At 47.2% G+C, this 15651-nt stretch overlaps 1 protein-coding gene across 4 annotated transcripts in view; it reads left to right on the forward strand.

The window, feature by feature from the left end:
• LOC308201102 (uncharacterized protein) overlaps positions 1-15651 on the forward strand; it is a 59495-nt gene that overhangs the window by 34387 nt on the left and 9457 nt on the right. For 3 of the 4 annotated variants that reach the window (XR_013956053.1, XR_013956054.1, XR_013956055.1), the window contains 2 exons: positions 6209-6290; positions 13454-13690. Coding sequence is in view for 1 of the 4 variants with exons in the window: in XM_080607896.1 (XP_080464022.1) it covers positions 6209-6290 (82 nt within the window). In the remaining 3 variants the exon portion in view is untranslated. The remainder of the gene's footprint in view (positions 1-6208; positions 6291-13453; positions 13691-15651) is intronic. The other variant, XM_080607896.1, reaches the window with a different exon arrangement.

Raw genomic sequence — 15651 nt, forward strand, 5'->3', positions numbered from 1 at the left:
CAAACAATTGACATATGTGCGCCGAGAAGGGTTTAAAAATGTGCATTCGATGGATTATTTTTAGATTTTTTTTTTTTAGGATATGAAGCTCTTGTTTTGTGGTGGTTTTCTATCTTAGAAACCACTAAATCTATTGCAATCTGCTCGTGCACCATGAGGGGAGGTTGCAAACTCCCCAGAACCGCTTCTCCCAGCCCTATATTTCACCTTCTGTTTGATTGCTCTGTCATTTTAAGACTTTAGATAATAGGCCATTCTTCTCAGAATCGCTATTATATTTTATTAATAGGGTGGGGGGTGGGATTTATTGTCACAAACTCTGAAAGATTTGCCGTCGGAGCGCTCGCAGCTCTCGTAAAGGGCAATTCATTTAGCTGCCTTGTTTGATGGATGTAGACTGATCTCTTCCTTCTTACTTTTCGAGGTGTTTGCAGCATTGGCAACCCACGGGGTCCCCTTCGAGGCTGGTGGCACCACCAGCTGGTCTCCTCTCTCGGTGATGGAGGCTGGGGTTGGTGCTGGTGGCTGGAGCCCAGCTCGGAGCTTTCCCCTCGTGTGGGTGTGCGTACACGTCCGTACGGTCCCAGCAAGTCTGTTCCTGTTGGGGAGATCAGTGTCAAAAGTGTATTTTGTAAGAGCTGGCCAGGCTCCCGTTTCCACATTGCAAACCAAAAGCAGTTAGCTGCTTTTTTTTTGGGGGGGGGGTGGGCTCTGTTTTTCTGAAGCAGAGTGCACTGCTCTCTCTCTTCCTTTAGCAGGGAGAGGAGCTGGGGGAAGGAAGGACGTGCTGCAGAGACCTGGCACAAGGAGCCCCTCGGGGAGACGAGGCAGATGTTTGTCCTGGTGGGCTGGGCACTGAGGGACAGCATGGACCTCATGTGACCGTAGCGGTAAGGAGCTGGAAAAGCCCTGCTGGGGGATGGGGACCAGCTCCAAAAGGCTTCTGCTCCCCCAGTGCTTACAAGACAGGAGCAAGTATGGACACGTGGGATCTAGCTCCGTCTCTCCCTTTTGTCTCTGTGCAAATCTTACCTTCTCCAACCCTCCCGATGCTAACAGCAAGGATTTTTTTTTTATTATTTTTTTTCCCCTGAAGTGCCTGAACACCTGAGGCTGAAAATCCTGTTGTCACCTCAGCCTCCCCTTCTTGTTCCCGTAGTGCTGTGCTTGCAGGCATCTCGGGATTCCTGGGAGCAGCTGGCGTCTGGATGTGGTGGCGAGGTTCCTCTGAAGGGACCACGCTGGGTCCTGCCCATGCACTGCCCTGGTCAGGGACCGACCTGCTGGCCGGGGTCAGGCTCTTCTGTAGGGAACGTGTCAGTCCCCATAAACCCAGGTAGGACTTCTGGGTGTCTCCTTCAGTCATCATCCTTGGGGTGAGAAGCTACTACCTCCGGCGTCCATAATTTTGTCCGACGAAAACCATCCTCTGGGGTATTCCAAACATTGCTGTGCACGTTGTATGGCTGGGGATGGGGTCTGTGCACCCACCCTGCCCTCATCAGTTTTTTCCACACTCGCTCTCCTTGCTGGAGTGGCAGAAAGGAGGAAGGTGTGCTGGGTAGAACTGGCTTTGTGAACCTTGTGGTAGATGTGGGCACCGCGCTGGGGTGCCTGGCCTGCCTCTGTTAGCAGGAGGAAGGCAATATGGGATGGAGAGCGTGACCTGTTCCGCTCAGTGCATTAACCCATCCCTCTGCTTTTTGGGTTGTAACTTCTGGGGGGGGGGGCGAGGGGGGGACAAACAGCCAAAAGTGGCCCTCAGGGGAAACAGGACACCTGTGGTGGGAGCAGCTTTTAGATCCTAGCCATTCCCTGGTGGTTTTTTCTTCACATTTTTCTCCAGGTCTCTTTTCTGTCAAGCCCAGAAAAATGGTATTTAATCTGCAGCTCGAGTGCACAGATGGAATAAATGTATGCATACCTGCACCTTTGAATGGGGTTAGGTATTTGTCGGGGGGGGCAAAAATGTTTCTGTGGGCTTGGACAAGGGTCTCGCGTTTATGCAAAGGAGGAACATAGTTTCATAGCTATCTATTACAGATGTAGCAGCTGGTCTTATTAGACTCGCTTGTATCCCGAACGAGCTGTTGCAATCAAAATGTGGCTTTATAGTCTGAAAGAGTCCGGCCTGTGGAGCACAGGAGCTGTGTGGATTGCCCACGGTGGTGGCGGGTGCTGAGATAACTTCCCTGACACCCAGCTCGTGCACCGAGCAGCTGGGTTGCCTGCCTATCTCTGATTAACGCAGAGATCTCTGTCCTAAGCCAACATTGACAAATTGATATCCTGTATGGAAGGATATGAAGGCGATCTTTCCTGGAAGAAATGCTCCCGAATAGTTTTATTGACAGAGGTGGAAATAGAAATGGGAGTTATTGACTCCCTGTTCAATCTGTAATCAGCAGATTCACCTGCTGAAAGAAATCAGTTGGGAAGTCAGTGGGTACTTTCTGATATTTTAGTGGTTCGTTTCCAGTATTTCTAATCATAGCCTTTCAAATCTCAAGCTTCAAAAAATCCTTGGTTGGGTACTAACAGTGCAGTCTGGTGTTCAAAGCAGCAGAGCTGTTACGAATCTTTTGAAAAATTAGAACGAGGATTTTAAATGTGCAAATCTATAGCAGGAGCCCAGATTTAAGCATCTGGGTTTGCATACTTTGTTTTTACTACCTACAGCTTCAGAAAGTGGAAAACTACTATGTTGATCACTGCTATTCATTAATCCAAGCTCTTTGGAGGCAGTTTGTTTTGTTATAAATCAGTCATTAAGTTAATTCTATTTATTTCACTTTGTTATAAATTATAAAGCTGTGCGATTTTTTGCACGTTAACAGAGCAAAACTTTCTTTGGCACTGCTATTTTCTGAGTGCCCCACAGCTAGCAGCAGTCAGATTTGTTTATTTTTCCATTTTAAAGGTTTTTCTGGTTAAGTCCAATTCTTGCACAGTTTCTTCTGTCTGGCTCTCGAATTTTTAAGGTCCTGTTGCTTCTGGGCACAGGGTTCAAAAGGGCTTTGGGAAGAGCAGGTTTGCATCCTGAACTTGGGAGCAAGTGTTACAGGCCCCAATTTGCAAACAAGGAACCACGACGCTAATTATTTTGGTTGCTTATTTATGTCCTGATGGCTGCCGTAATCCAATTAAAATCATTGCCGTTACTTGTAGGTGGCATGCTTCCTCTTTTGGATTTCGGGAGGTGTAAACACCACCAGCAGCTTGTGTGGGAGATCCTGCTTTTGCGATGGGGAAATTCTCTTTGGAAAATTCAACTTGGAAATTCACTTCTGTTTAAAAAAAAAAAAAAAAAAGAAAGAAAAAAAGTAGAGACTCACAGGCCTCGAGCAGTGGAGATTTAAGATGGTAAATATTGTAAAACCTTGTAATAACTCTTATATCGTAACTCAATTTTAATGATACTGGCTGAATGAGGCCTTGAATTACCATCAATTTCTGAGGAAATTGTTAGGAGGAAGAGCACCCTTGTATGCTGGGACAAACACGTTAGAAAAAAATATAGTTTTGGGCTTTAAAAAAACACAACATCTTTCAAGCGGTTCTTTAGAAACTGTCTTTAAATGACTGTGGGAAATTGGCGTAATGATTTAAAGTCAGCCTGGAAAGTCGCACACCGCTTGTGGGTCCAAGCAGTGAAATTAGAAGTAACGCACACGCTGGGCTACGAGACAGATATTGCCTTAATGAAAGGCACAGCAGTGACACCGCGTGAACTTCGTGTTTAGCCAGTGACGTCTGCGCTTCGCGAGAGCCCATGGGAGGCAATTAGGAGGGCTGCAGAAGGAGGGAATAATTTTACCTGTCAGGTTTATAAGTGGGCAGCTTTTTGTGTGTGTGTGTGTGCGCGCATATGTACGCATATTTGTATGTGTGTGAAAGATCCAGAAAGTAATGAAACCGAGAGGCTTGGCGGGGACTGTCAAGCCTGTGGTTAGAGGTGGGGAAGCAGCTATTTCCAAACCCACAAGATTTATTTGTGGAGCTGGTGGGGGGTGAAGTTAGCAGACTTTAGCCTTCAGGGCTTTCATCTGCTTTAAATTCAGTTTAAAAAAAAAAAAAAAGCTAATTGTGACAGCGAGCAGGTAAGTTACCACATATGTCTTACGGATGATTTCATTGTATTTGTATTTAAAGTTCTGATTTTTTTTTTTTATTTTCCTGATTTCTTAGAATGTGACTGGGGAGTGGTAGGTGGAGGAGGTTCCAAATTCAATGCGTGCAGCTCGTGGGTCTCAGGTTAATTTAGGTCAGCACTGAGATACAGCACGGTACAAAGAACGGTGTAGTTCTGCCCAGAGTTAACCTGGCAAATGGGAACTTTTGGGACATAAATCAAATGGTGCTAAGCTGTACAAAAAAAAAAAAAGGACAAAAAAGGTCCTTGCTCCAGGAGCTTGCAAACACCAGAACCGCAGTGCAAAGCACTCCTGCACATGCAGGAAGATTTGGCTGAAGTCTGATCCCAGCCTTGTGGTCACCCTGGTCTTCAGCTAGTGCTGAGCCCCAGATCTTTCATCTCTGGTTTTGGGAGGTGTGGATTACAGAGTTTCACCCCCAGGGCAGATAAAGCTGATGAGGAGAGAGCCAGAGCAGCAAAATGCCCCCTCCAAAGAGTTGTTTCAGTGTCAAGTTCTTAACGGTGTTCCATTTTCTGCTAGGGACATTTGCAGGGCGATCCGTGCTCAGGCACAACCAAGGTTGTAACCTTGCCTGTGCCACCCAAACCCCTACCACAGGCGCTGGGGACCATTTCAAAGCAGGAGCCAAACATCCCAGGAACGTGGCTCTGGTGCCCTGAGACAACCAGTGGTGATGGGACCAGGCGTGGTCGCTTCCATCGCCCACCTGGGTGCCTGCTGTGCCAGCAGTTATTGGCACATAGCTGCTGGCAGCGTGAAAACAAACCCATCTTCCAGCAGTGGTTTCATCTAAGACACTACTGTGACTGGGAGGCAGCTATTTTTGGTGGAATATGTATGAACTAGAGCTCAAAAACTTGGCTTGAGCCGAGGGCAGAGGTGGAAGATGCCTCACTTAGCCTGAGGAATGCTTTTGACAGACACGTTGTTGCCACATGGCTTGGCTGGAAAAAAAAGTTGTACCTTTCTTGCAAATGGAAAAAAAAAAGCACTGAAATCCTGCTGTAGGAACAGCAAGTTGTCTCTTGATCACATTTTTGGGTTTAAAACCCATTTGTAGTCCATCAACGAGGAGAAAATCCGAAGCTGATTCACACTTGTTGATGGAAAAAAAATAAATCACGTTAGATCTAAACCAATCTCGTGTGAGTCACGGCTTCTTAAAGGCTGGGGACTGATGCTGAGGCTGTTAGCAATGCTTGGTGCTTATCTGCGAGTGGTGAGGTGGTGGCAGGGAGGGGTTTTGTGGTGTTTTTCCAAAGGCCTGATCATTTGGCTGCCTAATTTGGGAAGTGGGACTATCACAGACTCGCTCTTATCGCCCTTTCAGCAAGGCAGATAGCAGCCAGCGCATTACTCACCGTTACCCCACGGATATCTCTTTTTCTGAGTATGTGTTATAAAAAGGGGCAGCCGAAGCCGTGAAGCCTCTCAGCGCTGGCTGGAGCCACCTCTGGCTGGCTGGGGACGGACTTGTCCTTGTCACCTGCCCCGGAGGCTGAGCGCGCCTTGGCGGCTCTGCCCCGTTGGCACTCAATTAGCCACTTCTCCTGGGGATTAAAGGGTGGGGAGAGGATAAGCTGTGCTGCAGATAAGTCCCCTAACTTGCCCAAAAATAACAAGGGGAACTTTACTATAGTTAGGAAATGTAAATAAAATAAAAATAATAAAATCTGTTGCTTCCTTCTCCCTGACAGCCAGGTACGGGGAAGGGATTTAACCTCCTACCGGCACTTCGCAGCTTTCTCTTCCACATAGGGTTTCAGTGCCGGTGTGTGGAGTTCATTCCCATTTTGCAGATGGAAAAGAGAGCCATATAGTTCAGAGGTGCCTACAGCTTTCTCCTGAAAATCCATCCTCCCTGAGCAGTGATGCAGCATGGGGCGCAGCCTAGCCCACCCTGCACTAATCTGGATTCACCCCTCCATGTGTTCACACGTGCTAGACGTCAGTTGTGAGCATGGGCAAGCAGCAAATCTTCCTCTTCTTGGGATAGCTTGCTGTTTTGGTGCTGGATTAAGCCTGAGATTGGCTCTTGACTGTTCTTCCAGGGTAAAAGGAAGAGTTTGCAGAAGATGGGCTGAAGCTTTCACCGTGGTTCTGGAGGATGCACAGGACTCCTTTCCAGCAAAGGTAAGCTTCCTTTTGTTGTCACTGGGGTGGTGAGGAAAGTAAAAGATGGGATGGGAAGTGACAAAGAGGACTTAAGGTTGCCCAGGGCTTTGATACCTGGTACTGGGCTTGTTGATGGTGTGACAAATACAGAGAACACATTGCATAGAAGCTCTTGGGCCAATTTACAGCAGAATTCCTGCTTTAACCTGCAAAGGTGTTGTGGTAGTAAGAAAACCTGAAGAGCTCTGTGGGTAGAGCCATGAGGTTGGCTTGGTAGGAGGGGGTTCAGGCGGTTGCACTTGCTCGTCGAGATGCTGGACACACTGACTGCTGTTACCGGGAAGTGGCTGCTACTTCCTTTGATCACCCTTAAATCTGTCCCGGTGCAAAGTGTCCTCCTAGCGGGAATCCACTGGTTTGTGTGTGCCACATGTAGAGGGGAGCAGGGACAGAAAGGGAGTAGCGTTCCTGCACAGCAGTCAAGAAGGATCAAAGATCAGCAGTTTTCATTGCCCAAATGGGTGAGCGATGCTGAAGTCTTTAGACTGATTCCGGCTGAACACAAAACATTTAAACCTTTTAAATCCTTGCTTCTGAATTATAGCTTAGACATTCAGGGCTTTGTGGCTTTTTTGGAGGTTCTCCCCTGGTCCCAAGCATATAGCAAGGCACCTCTGACTGCTGCACAGTGTGTGTTGAATGTTGAGCACAATGTTCATCTTGCTGGCTCTTTGGCTGCTTGCCTCCCTTGCTGACCATGAGGGGAATTCATGGGAATTCTCACTGGTAAAGAAGCAAACGTAAAGTGGTTGTGGATGTAAAATCTCATTTCCCACTTTGATTTGGTGAAGCCGAACCCAGTTTGCACCTCACCCTTCCAAGGAGACCCCGTAACCTTCTTGCTCTGCTCTTCTGCAATCTTCCCACCTAGGCTGTTTGCTTATCTCCTCACCAAAGGCTGGAAGATTCCTTCATGCTTCCCAGTACGTGGGCTTCAATGACGACATATCCGTAGTGGTGCTAGATATGAAGGCACTATTTCATTTTTTTGGCCTTGTTTGCATTATTTTTGGTTTGTATGTTTGGGCTTGGCATAAAACGCAGCGGAGAGGCTCTCATTTAGTCAAGGCCGTTTCTGCATTCATTGCAGATGAGCATGGTGCTCCTGGGAGCCAGTTTTATTCCAGGCTTTGCCAGTGATTCATTTCTGGACGCTGCCTGAGTGATTCCCTGTGGGCCTCAGTTTCCTGTTCTGTAAAATGGAGATAATACCCGTTTACAGCCCAGGGCTGCTTTGATGCCCTTACAAACTAATCTGATGTGTTTGGATGAAAGTTTCTATAAAGCAGATTAAAAAAGCATGCAGCTCTCATTCAGGGGCTTGTATGAAGTGATGGGGACTGTTGAATTCCTCTCTGGGATGAATGTGTCTGTGTTGAGCACTCAGACAATGCTGAACACTGCAGCAATATTCGTGTAACTTTTCTAAAAGCATCCACTGTTGGTGCCCATGGCAGGGCTTGCTGCTATTCATTCTTTTTGTTTATTTTATGTAAATCCTTTTTCCTTCTCATTGAAAACACAAACAAAAAAGGGGATGACAAAAAAAAAAAAAAGAATTTTTCTCTGTAAGCCCCATAAAATCGATTCATCCTGACGGAGTTTTTAACAGTGCCAACCCTCTGCCTGTCCGTCCGATTTTAAAAAGAAACTCTCCGCTTTCTCCTGACTGTCATATTATGGGGGAAAACATGAAAGCAGAAATGAAAGAGGTGCAGAATTGTTGTCCCCTCGCTTTTCTCCCCCGGCTCCCTTTATGTGCGCCCTCCCAGCCCCCTCCACCTCCCTCCCTCCTGCTCTGCCTCAGTTCCCATTGAAATGTCAAATGCAGCAGTTGTCTGCAAGTGAAAGAGGGGCTCCCTGGTGGGAACGGGCTGCCCTTCTAACCTGGAGGCCTCGGCTCTTCTCTTCTCCCTTTTTGGTGTTTCCCATCCCACTTTCTCAGCAGATGTTGTGTGGCTGTAAAGGAATGAATTTCTTTTCACCTGGCCATGTGAATGGGCTGGCACAGAAACTTATTCTCTCAGTCTCTGGCAACAGAAAGAGATTGTTTCTAAGAGCAGTCTTTTTTTTTTTTTTTTTTAAGAAGATAGGGAGAAAAAAGGCGGAGAGAGAGAAACTGGCTGTATTTTAAGCTTCCTCCTTGGGTGCCAAAGGAGCCCTTAGAGTTTTGTTGCTGCTACTTTTGTTCCTTTTATAGCTCCGATTCAAGCCGCCGGGCTTTCAGCTCCCCTTTTGTCTTAGCCCCTCTTTTCCCAAGCAGTTGACATGAGAATGGCTGCAGCAAGATGGTGGAGGTTCACCCAGGAGCATTGCCCCTCGTTTCGTCCAGGGCTGCAGTTTTTGACTCTCTCAGTAGCTGATTTGTGGAAGTTTGCAAGCGTGTGACATTTCGCATGCTTTCTGCGGGGAAAAAATATTTACTTTTAGAAGGGTTCTGCCTGAAAATATGTAACAGCGTGGTGCAAAAATGCTCAAACTCTATCCCAATGTTGGTTTTTGTGTCACTCAAATATTTGAGATAGGAGGAGCACATTGGAAGTGGAAGAAATAGAGGGTGGGTGAGCTTTCACACTTTGTCCCTGTTTTAGCTTCCTAAATACTTAATGTTGCTCGTTGTCCCCTGTAGCCTGCTTTTTCTCCCTTCATCATGAGTTTAGGCATCTAGGGTTGGTCAACTGCACTGCAGCAGAGAGGTTATGGAGAAGAGATGCTCGGCTCCCCTGTGCAGAGGTTTTTGGCCCATGTTTGGCTGTGTTTATTTGCTCAGAGCCCAGCTCTTTCTACTCAGGCTTGGTGGATATTCAGGAGCAAACTCCATACCTGGGATCATGGATCATTTGGTCTCTTCCTGCCCCGATGAGACAAATGCACATGCTGCTGGTCCTGAAGAATGGGGTTGTCGTTTACTGATTTAATGAGTAAATAATGAGCTATTCTGAAAATACTGTAGGGATGTTATGCCAGTGCTTCTCTCTGGGTATTTATACACATTTTAACCCCAGTTATTTTTTTGTTGTGTGTGTGTGGTTTTTTAAAAATCTGAAGTTTATTTTTACAGTGGTGCTTGGAAGGCTGTAAATGATCCACAAGGAATTAACAGACAAAAGTCCCTGGCTCTGCTCCACCCTATTGAAGGCAATGGCAAAACTCCCATTTACTTCAGTGGAAGTAACAAGTAAGGCCTGTGAGAGTAAAAAATTAATCATTTTTACGATCAGGGATATCTTTCTAAGTCTTGGTCTTTGTACTTTATCTGACTGAGGTGTTTGGTGCTCGTGTGACAAAGAAGGGCATAAACAAATCACAAACATCTCAGGTGAAATACGGATTCATAAAAGGAAAATTTATAAATCTGAAAGCTGTTGGTAAGCCTCACTATTCAGACAATATTTTGGAAACCTGGACTCAAGTTCTGCCAACAAAAAATACACTCGGTGTGTTTGAGAGGTTGACCTGACTCTCCATCCATCATGTATCCAGCAAGCATTTGAGAGCATTTCACCTTTCCTTTTCGTAAAAAGTGCAGTTTTTGGAGATGCGGGACTGGAGGAGTCTGGAATTGAACCTCCTGCCTGGACAAGTGAACACGTCACAGATCTCCTGTAAAATCTAACCAGGAGGAGATGGTTTACCCCCGGCCAGAAATCCTGCTGTGCTTGGGGTTAGAAGTCTGTAGAAGCATTTTTCTCTGTCTGTTCTGGCACGTCTGATCTGTTACTCTGTTAAATAATAGGATGGTGTAAGTAACTCAGAGGTACAGAGCTTATGTAGCCTGCTCTGTCAGTGGGTTCCAAATGACTTCATGAAGGAAGCAAATATCGCTATCTTACATCTCAGATGGGAACCTGAGGCTCTCTAGCAGGGCCAAATACACAAGGGTAGGGTTCGGCCCTTTCCTAAGTTCTAGTCTAGCATCTTATCCCCTGTCTTTTAAAAGCTTTATCCCTAAAACGTGTCTTGAGCTAAGGGCTCTGTATTGTAAAGTTTTCCTATTGATTCCTTCCCTGGAGTTTATGCCTTTTGGAGGAGATGGGGCATTGCTAATTGCTTCAGCTGTTCTTGACTGTTACAGGGCACTTGAGCAGAACTGTGCAGCCCGAGCATTTGTGCTTTGTAAAATAACCCCTCGGCCCTGCAGAATGGAAGGATTAACAAGTTTAGCCTTCTTGATTTGTTTTGAATTATTCTCTACACCATATTCGTCTAAGGCACAGCATAGCTGAAGGTAAGGCAAGGCTGTCGCTAGACTAGCTGAAGATGAGTGCCATGGAAATAAAGCGCTATTGTCCTTCTCCAAGCAGTGACACTGACCGAAATAAAGGACATCTGGGTAGGAAATAGCAGGCTGCTTCCAGGGAGCATCCATGGTGTACCTCAGCTTGCCATGAATGCTGCCCGTGCTAGGCAACGAGCGGAGGGAGCTGCAGGCAGCCGCGAGCCAGGCCAAAAAGAGAGAAAGAGAAAAGAGTAACCCTGAGAAAAAGGGGTACACTCTTCCCAACCATGCTCTGGGCTGGAAGTCTTTTTGTTCTTGCCTTTTGTCTCATTTTTCCCCTTCCTTTTCACACCCCACCAGCGGGTCTCAGTGCTGGGGGAGCGTTGGATGGCCATGCCCCCCCTCCTGCCCTGCCTGACCTTCAGGTGGGCTCGGGACTGTAGGGGGGCTGCAGCGGGTCTGGAGGGTGGGCTGTCCAATTTGTCCCAACAAATTTCTCTGGGCAATATTTTGAAGAAGGCAGTGGTGAACAGAGGTGAAGTAGCTTGCCCAAAGGGAAGAAGCTCCCCTTAGTGATGGTCTCACCTCTCAAACATCTCTTGCTGTCCATTTTGTCTTTGTTTCTCTGGGCTCTCTGAGGAGCTGTTGCCCTGTTAGGCTCTGCCTCGCCAGTTCCTTTATTACCATGTGTGGTTCTGCAACAAATCAGCACTGAAAATTTTACTAAAATTCTTGATTTAATTAATCTTTATTTCTCACATATGCCTCCCTCCCATCTTTAAAGGCTGGAGCAATGAGACCCTCGTGAGATGGGGGGTGCTGGAAGCAACCTAGGGCACCTCGTGCCCTTTAGCACAGGCTGGGGGCTGAAGTGCAGGGGAGGCTGCAGCTGTAGCTCAGGAAGCAGCCTCAAGAGGGAGAGAAGGCTTTCTCTCAGGCTTTTACAACCAACGTTCAAAGAGAAATGCCTTTAGAGAAGAAAAGGCTGGGCTTGCTGGCTGTACAAACCCCAGCCCTGCAAATCTGTTCAGTAGCTTTGCTTTCCGTGATGCTCCTCTTCTGTTTGATCCTCCCCTTCATTCTTACTGATGTCTGGGGACTGCTTTCTAAACCTGTGGACTAAAAAGCTGAGGCTGGGATGAGGCATCTCACCTAAATGATGCAGGTCTGAGTCTCTTCTCCTTGGTCAGAGATACATCGTCCCTGTGCACGACAGGACAAACAGACTGCACAGGAGGGGAACGAGCAGATTTGTTTCTTTGATGTGAAGGGTGCCCTGGCACTCTTTGGGTAACGACTGGACAAGGCCAGCACAATTGGACAAATGACCAAAATAATAAATAACAAATGGAAAACTACTTTCAGCAAGGAGCTGGCTCTGTACAGGCAGTAAGAGGTTTGCAGCACCAGCCCTAGCAGCAGTGTTGAAAGTTGTCCCAAACATGTAAATGAAGCAAAGCTCTAACGACAGGAGGCCAAGCCACCATGAACCCACTGTATCACGCTGTTAATAGGAAGGGGGCCTCAATTAATTAAACTCTTAAAGGGTGATGCAAAACCATCAGAAGAAATTTGCGGTGCACGTAAAGACAAAGCATGTTGCACCATATCTAATTGCCAGAATAATTATTTTCTGCTATGCAAATTACCAGGAGCAAATTCATTGCAGTACATTTATGTGTATTTAATTATCATCAAGAGCTGGAGTTGAGGGACTAGATTTAATATGTTTGTAATGAAATAGCCAGAATATGTGTGTGTGTTTGCAGAGAACTCGTTATTTCACCACAGCTGGATTTGTTTATTTTAAATAAATCATTATGGCAGATACAGTTTTGCATGTTTGCCCATTTGCCAATTTATCATAAAAATTGTGGTTTCAGTTATATGGGTGGTTTCTATCAAACACACATGACCCCTCTTGCTTGCAAGCTGCATGTTTCTGTGTTTTAAGGAGGAGCTCAACTCAAAGAAAAGACGTTAGTTCATGTCAAATATAAGAGCAGAGGAGTAGGAGGAATTAGGATGACCATCCTTGAGAAGAAACCCTGGGTGGGTGTAGGTTTTGTAACGGGCCACGGGTCTCCATACTTTCAGGATGACATTTTTAATTCCAGCCTCGCCCATTTGTAAGCCAAAATGGTTTTTGCTGGATGGTTAGTCGGTGGTATACGTAAAGAAAGTCAGTGCTTTTGGTTTCTAGTGAATATTTTACATATTCTCGTCATAACAAAAAGCAACAGAAGTGCGTGTGGGATGCAGGAGCACTGCTGCTGGCCCCGACATGGTTCTTCCCCTCTTTTCTGGATAGTGCTGTAAAGAAGATGCTGGGATATCAGTTCAACTCTGAAGTTATTAGAAAATATTAAAACTGGGAAGAAATACTTTTGCTATTTAAATTTTGTATTTTTATTGTTGTCTGTTAATGGAGCTCTTAGAAAGAAACATCTGACTCTTGTGCCAGGGAAAGGCGAGATTTGCAGGGTATTCAGCTGTTTTTCCTGGGAGGGATGTATTTTATTGTCACTTTTAGAGAGCTCAGCAGGCTGCAATTTTGCTTTTTGATTGAATCCCATGTATTCCTGTGCTCATTGTGTGTTATGTGTCTTGATACCACCCCACATGTGTGGAAAGCGCATTTGACAGGTGCTAGGACACCACAAAGTGAGAAGGAGGGTACGGTCCTGGACTATTATTTCCGTGGGTCAGCGTAGGTGGCTGCTCAGCCAAGACAAATCACGTTGCGTAGTCTTCAGGAGCGTTGTGTGCAGCCTGATCCTATTGAAATCTCTGGGGATCTGCAGCTCTGGAGATACTTCTCCACGTCAGTTCAAGCTCAGGTCAGGAAAATGGATCATTAAAATTCTTCTGCCTTGTGTGTTTTTCGCTTCCCTTGCTCTAGAAGCAGTAACCTGGATGCAGCTGACTTCTGCCTGACACTCAACAGTTTATTGTGGTCCCCATCCCAAAAACGAGCACAGAGGCTCCCAAGCTGACCGGTTCTCTGCATGCGGCAGCGGTGCCAGGTGAAAAAGGGGTTGCAATGCAATTAGCAAGACCAGCCGTAACCACAGAGCCATGCTTGGCACTTTGCTTCCCCTCGTGGATTCAGGCACCAGCTGCACAACACAAAGCAGGGGTAAGGAGGGGACACAAAGGCACTGTGCTGTGACGTGGGGGTGGGACAGGGCCAGCTTCTGGTGACATCGCCTGAGCCCCAAGGGTGCCCACCGAACCCTTATTTGCGGTGTCCCTGTGCTGGTTTGTGTATAATTGATGGGCCCTCCAATGTCCTGCCTCCCCCTCCTCACCAGGACATCCTCTTCTGTGTTCGTTTATTTTTTAAATAATTAACAGACTTTGCGACTGCCTGTCTATACGTCCCCCTGGAATTCCTCTCCAGCTGCTCTCATCCATCCCCACAGCTCCTCCCTCTCCTTTGCAATGCTCTTTTCCTTTCACCGTGTCTTAAAAGGGTGCCTTTTGTTTCAGCTCTGCTGTGCAGTGAAATCTCTGGGCACTTTCTGGATGGGGTTCCCCTCGCGGCTTGATGGTGCCCTGTAATCTTCCTTTGCCTCCTAAGTGCACAGAAGCCGTCACTCCTACAGAAACCGATTTGGGCCTGAATAATTCTTGTAACTCTTGTCTATGGGGCACGTTCTCTCCCTCCCCAAACTGCCTTTACAAACCTCCTGTCCCTGTGGTGTGAAGGGCTTGGTGCAGCTGAGGATGGACCAGGATCACCCTTCTTACCTCCGCCTGGTCCCCTCCTATGCACCCTCCACGTGCCTGTTGGTGGCTGCAGCTCGCTGTGGTTTGGCTGGCACCTTGGTGGGTACAGCTGGGATTCGAGCAACCCAGTGTGCTTCTTCTGTAGCTGTTGGTGGCAAGGACAAGGGTCTGCTCCCTCTCTTCCCGATGAACCTGCCTTGCTATCGTATGAGCAGTGCTGGCTTCAATCCTGCTGCCACATTGGGCTGTTCCCAGAGCAAAGTCCTAGTAGCAGTAGCATTGCTGAGGACATTTGCTCCATGTTTTGTGCTTTCTGTAAATCACCAGCAGCAAGAGGAGGTGCTGCTGTCCAGGTGGAAACGGTGATCTGTGTGTAAAAGCCCTGGGTCCTGGGGAAGTGCTGGTCTATGGGCATTTGTTTGGGAGTGAGAATTGCTGGGACTATGGTTGCTGAGCCTGGACCTCTTCTCATTGCCAACAGAAGACTTTATCAGATTGTTTCTCTTCTGCCCCTTGAGGACCACCTCCCTGTGTTAATAACTTTATAAATAACCTCGCTTGCCTTGGCTTGCTGCTCCCCAGACCCGCCTTGTAATTGATGCTCAGCCTGTGGCGTGGCCGGGGGCTGTGCCAGCAGCGCACGTATTCACGGCGTGGCGGGCAGATAGGACCCTCCCTGACACCATCACTCACAGCAAACATCAGACACGCAGCCGGCTTTGATGTGGCTCCTGGGTTTGCAGCCTCGAAAGGGGGAATTTCTGGAGCCCCGTTTGCACTGTTCCCTGCACCAGACGTCGCAGCAATGCCATAATGGCCAGCAACATTGCTCTTGGTGCAACGAGGGTGCTCTGAAGGTTATAATACTCAGGGCTGGGGCAGGGAGGGTGGGAGATAGGGCTGCTGGGGGGCACTTGTCAGGGGACGTTAGCCCTGCAATTAGGAGAAGCCGAGGAGGAGGGAAGGGAAGACAGCAAGAGCGATGCTGCAGCAGGGAGGGCTTTGTGTCAGCAAGCAAAGCTTTTCTGCTCAGTGGGGCTGCTGGGATTTGCTCAGGTCTCCTCCCAGACAAATTAACTCAGTACAACACCTGCTCCTTTAATATGACCAGGCTAACTCCACTGCAGACCTGGGCTTTCCTTCTCTCTCTCTCTCTCTCTCTCTCTCTCTCTCTCTCTCTAATGACATGGATGCAGGCTGTGAACTCCCTTCTCTCGTTTTTTTTGCTCCCCAACCCACCCTTTCCCATGGAGGGGGAGATCCGCTCCCTCAGAAACATAACTGGGGAAAAAAAAAAAAAAGAACAGTTGAACAGTTGAAAGGCTTAGAACAAAACCTCACCAAAAAAAAAAAAGAGGGGGGAAAAAA

The sequence above is a fragment of the Anser brachyrhynchus genome, assembly GCF_964034855.1.
Source record: "Anser brachyrhynchus genome assembly, chromosome: 11".
Taxonomy (NCBI): Eukaryota; Metazoa; Chordata; class Aves; order Anseriformes; family Anatidae; genus Anser; species Anser brachyrhynchus.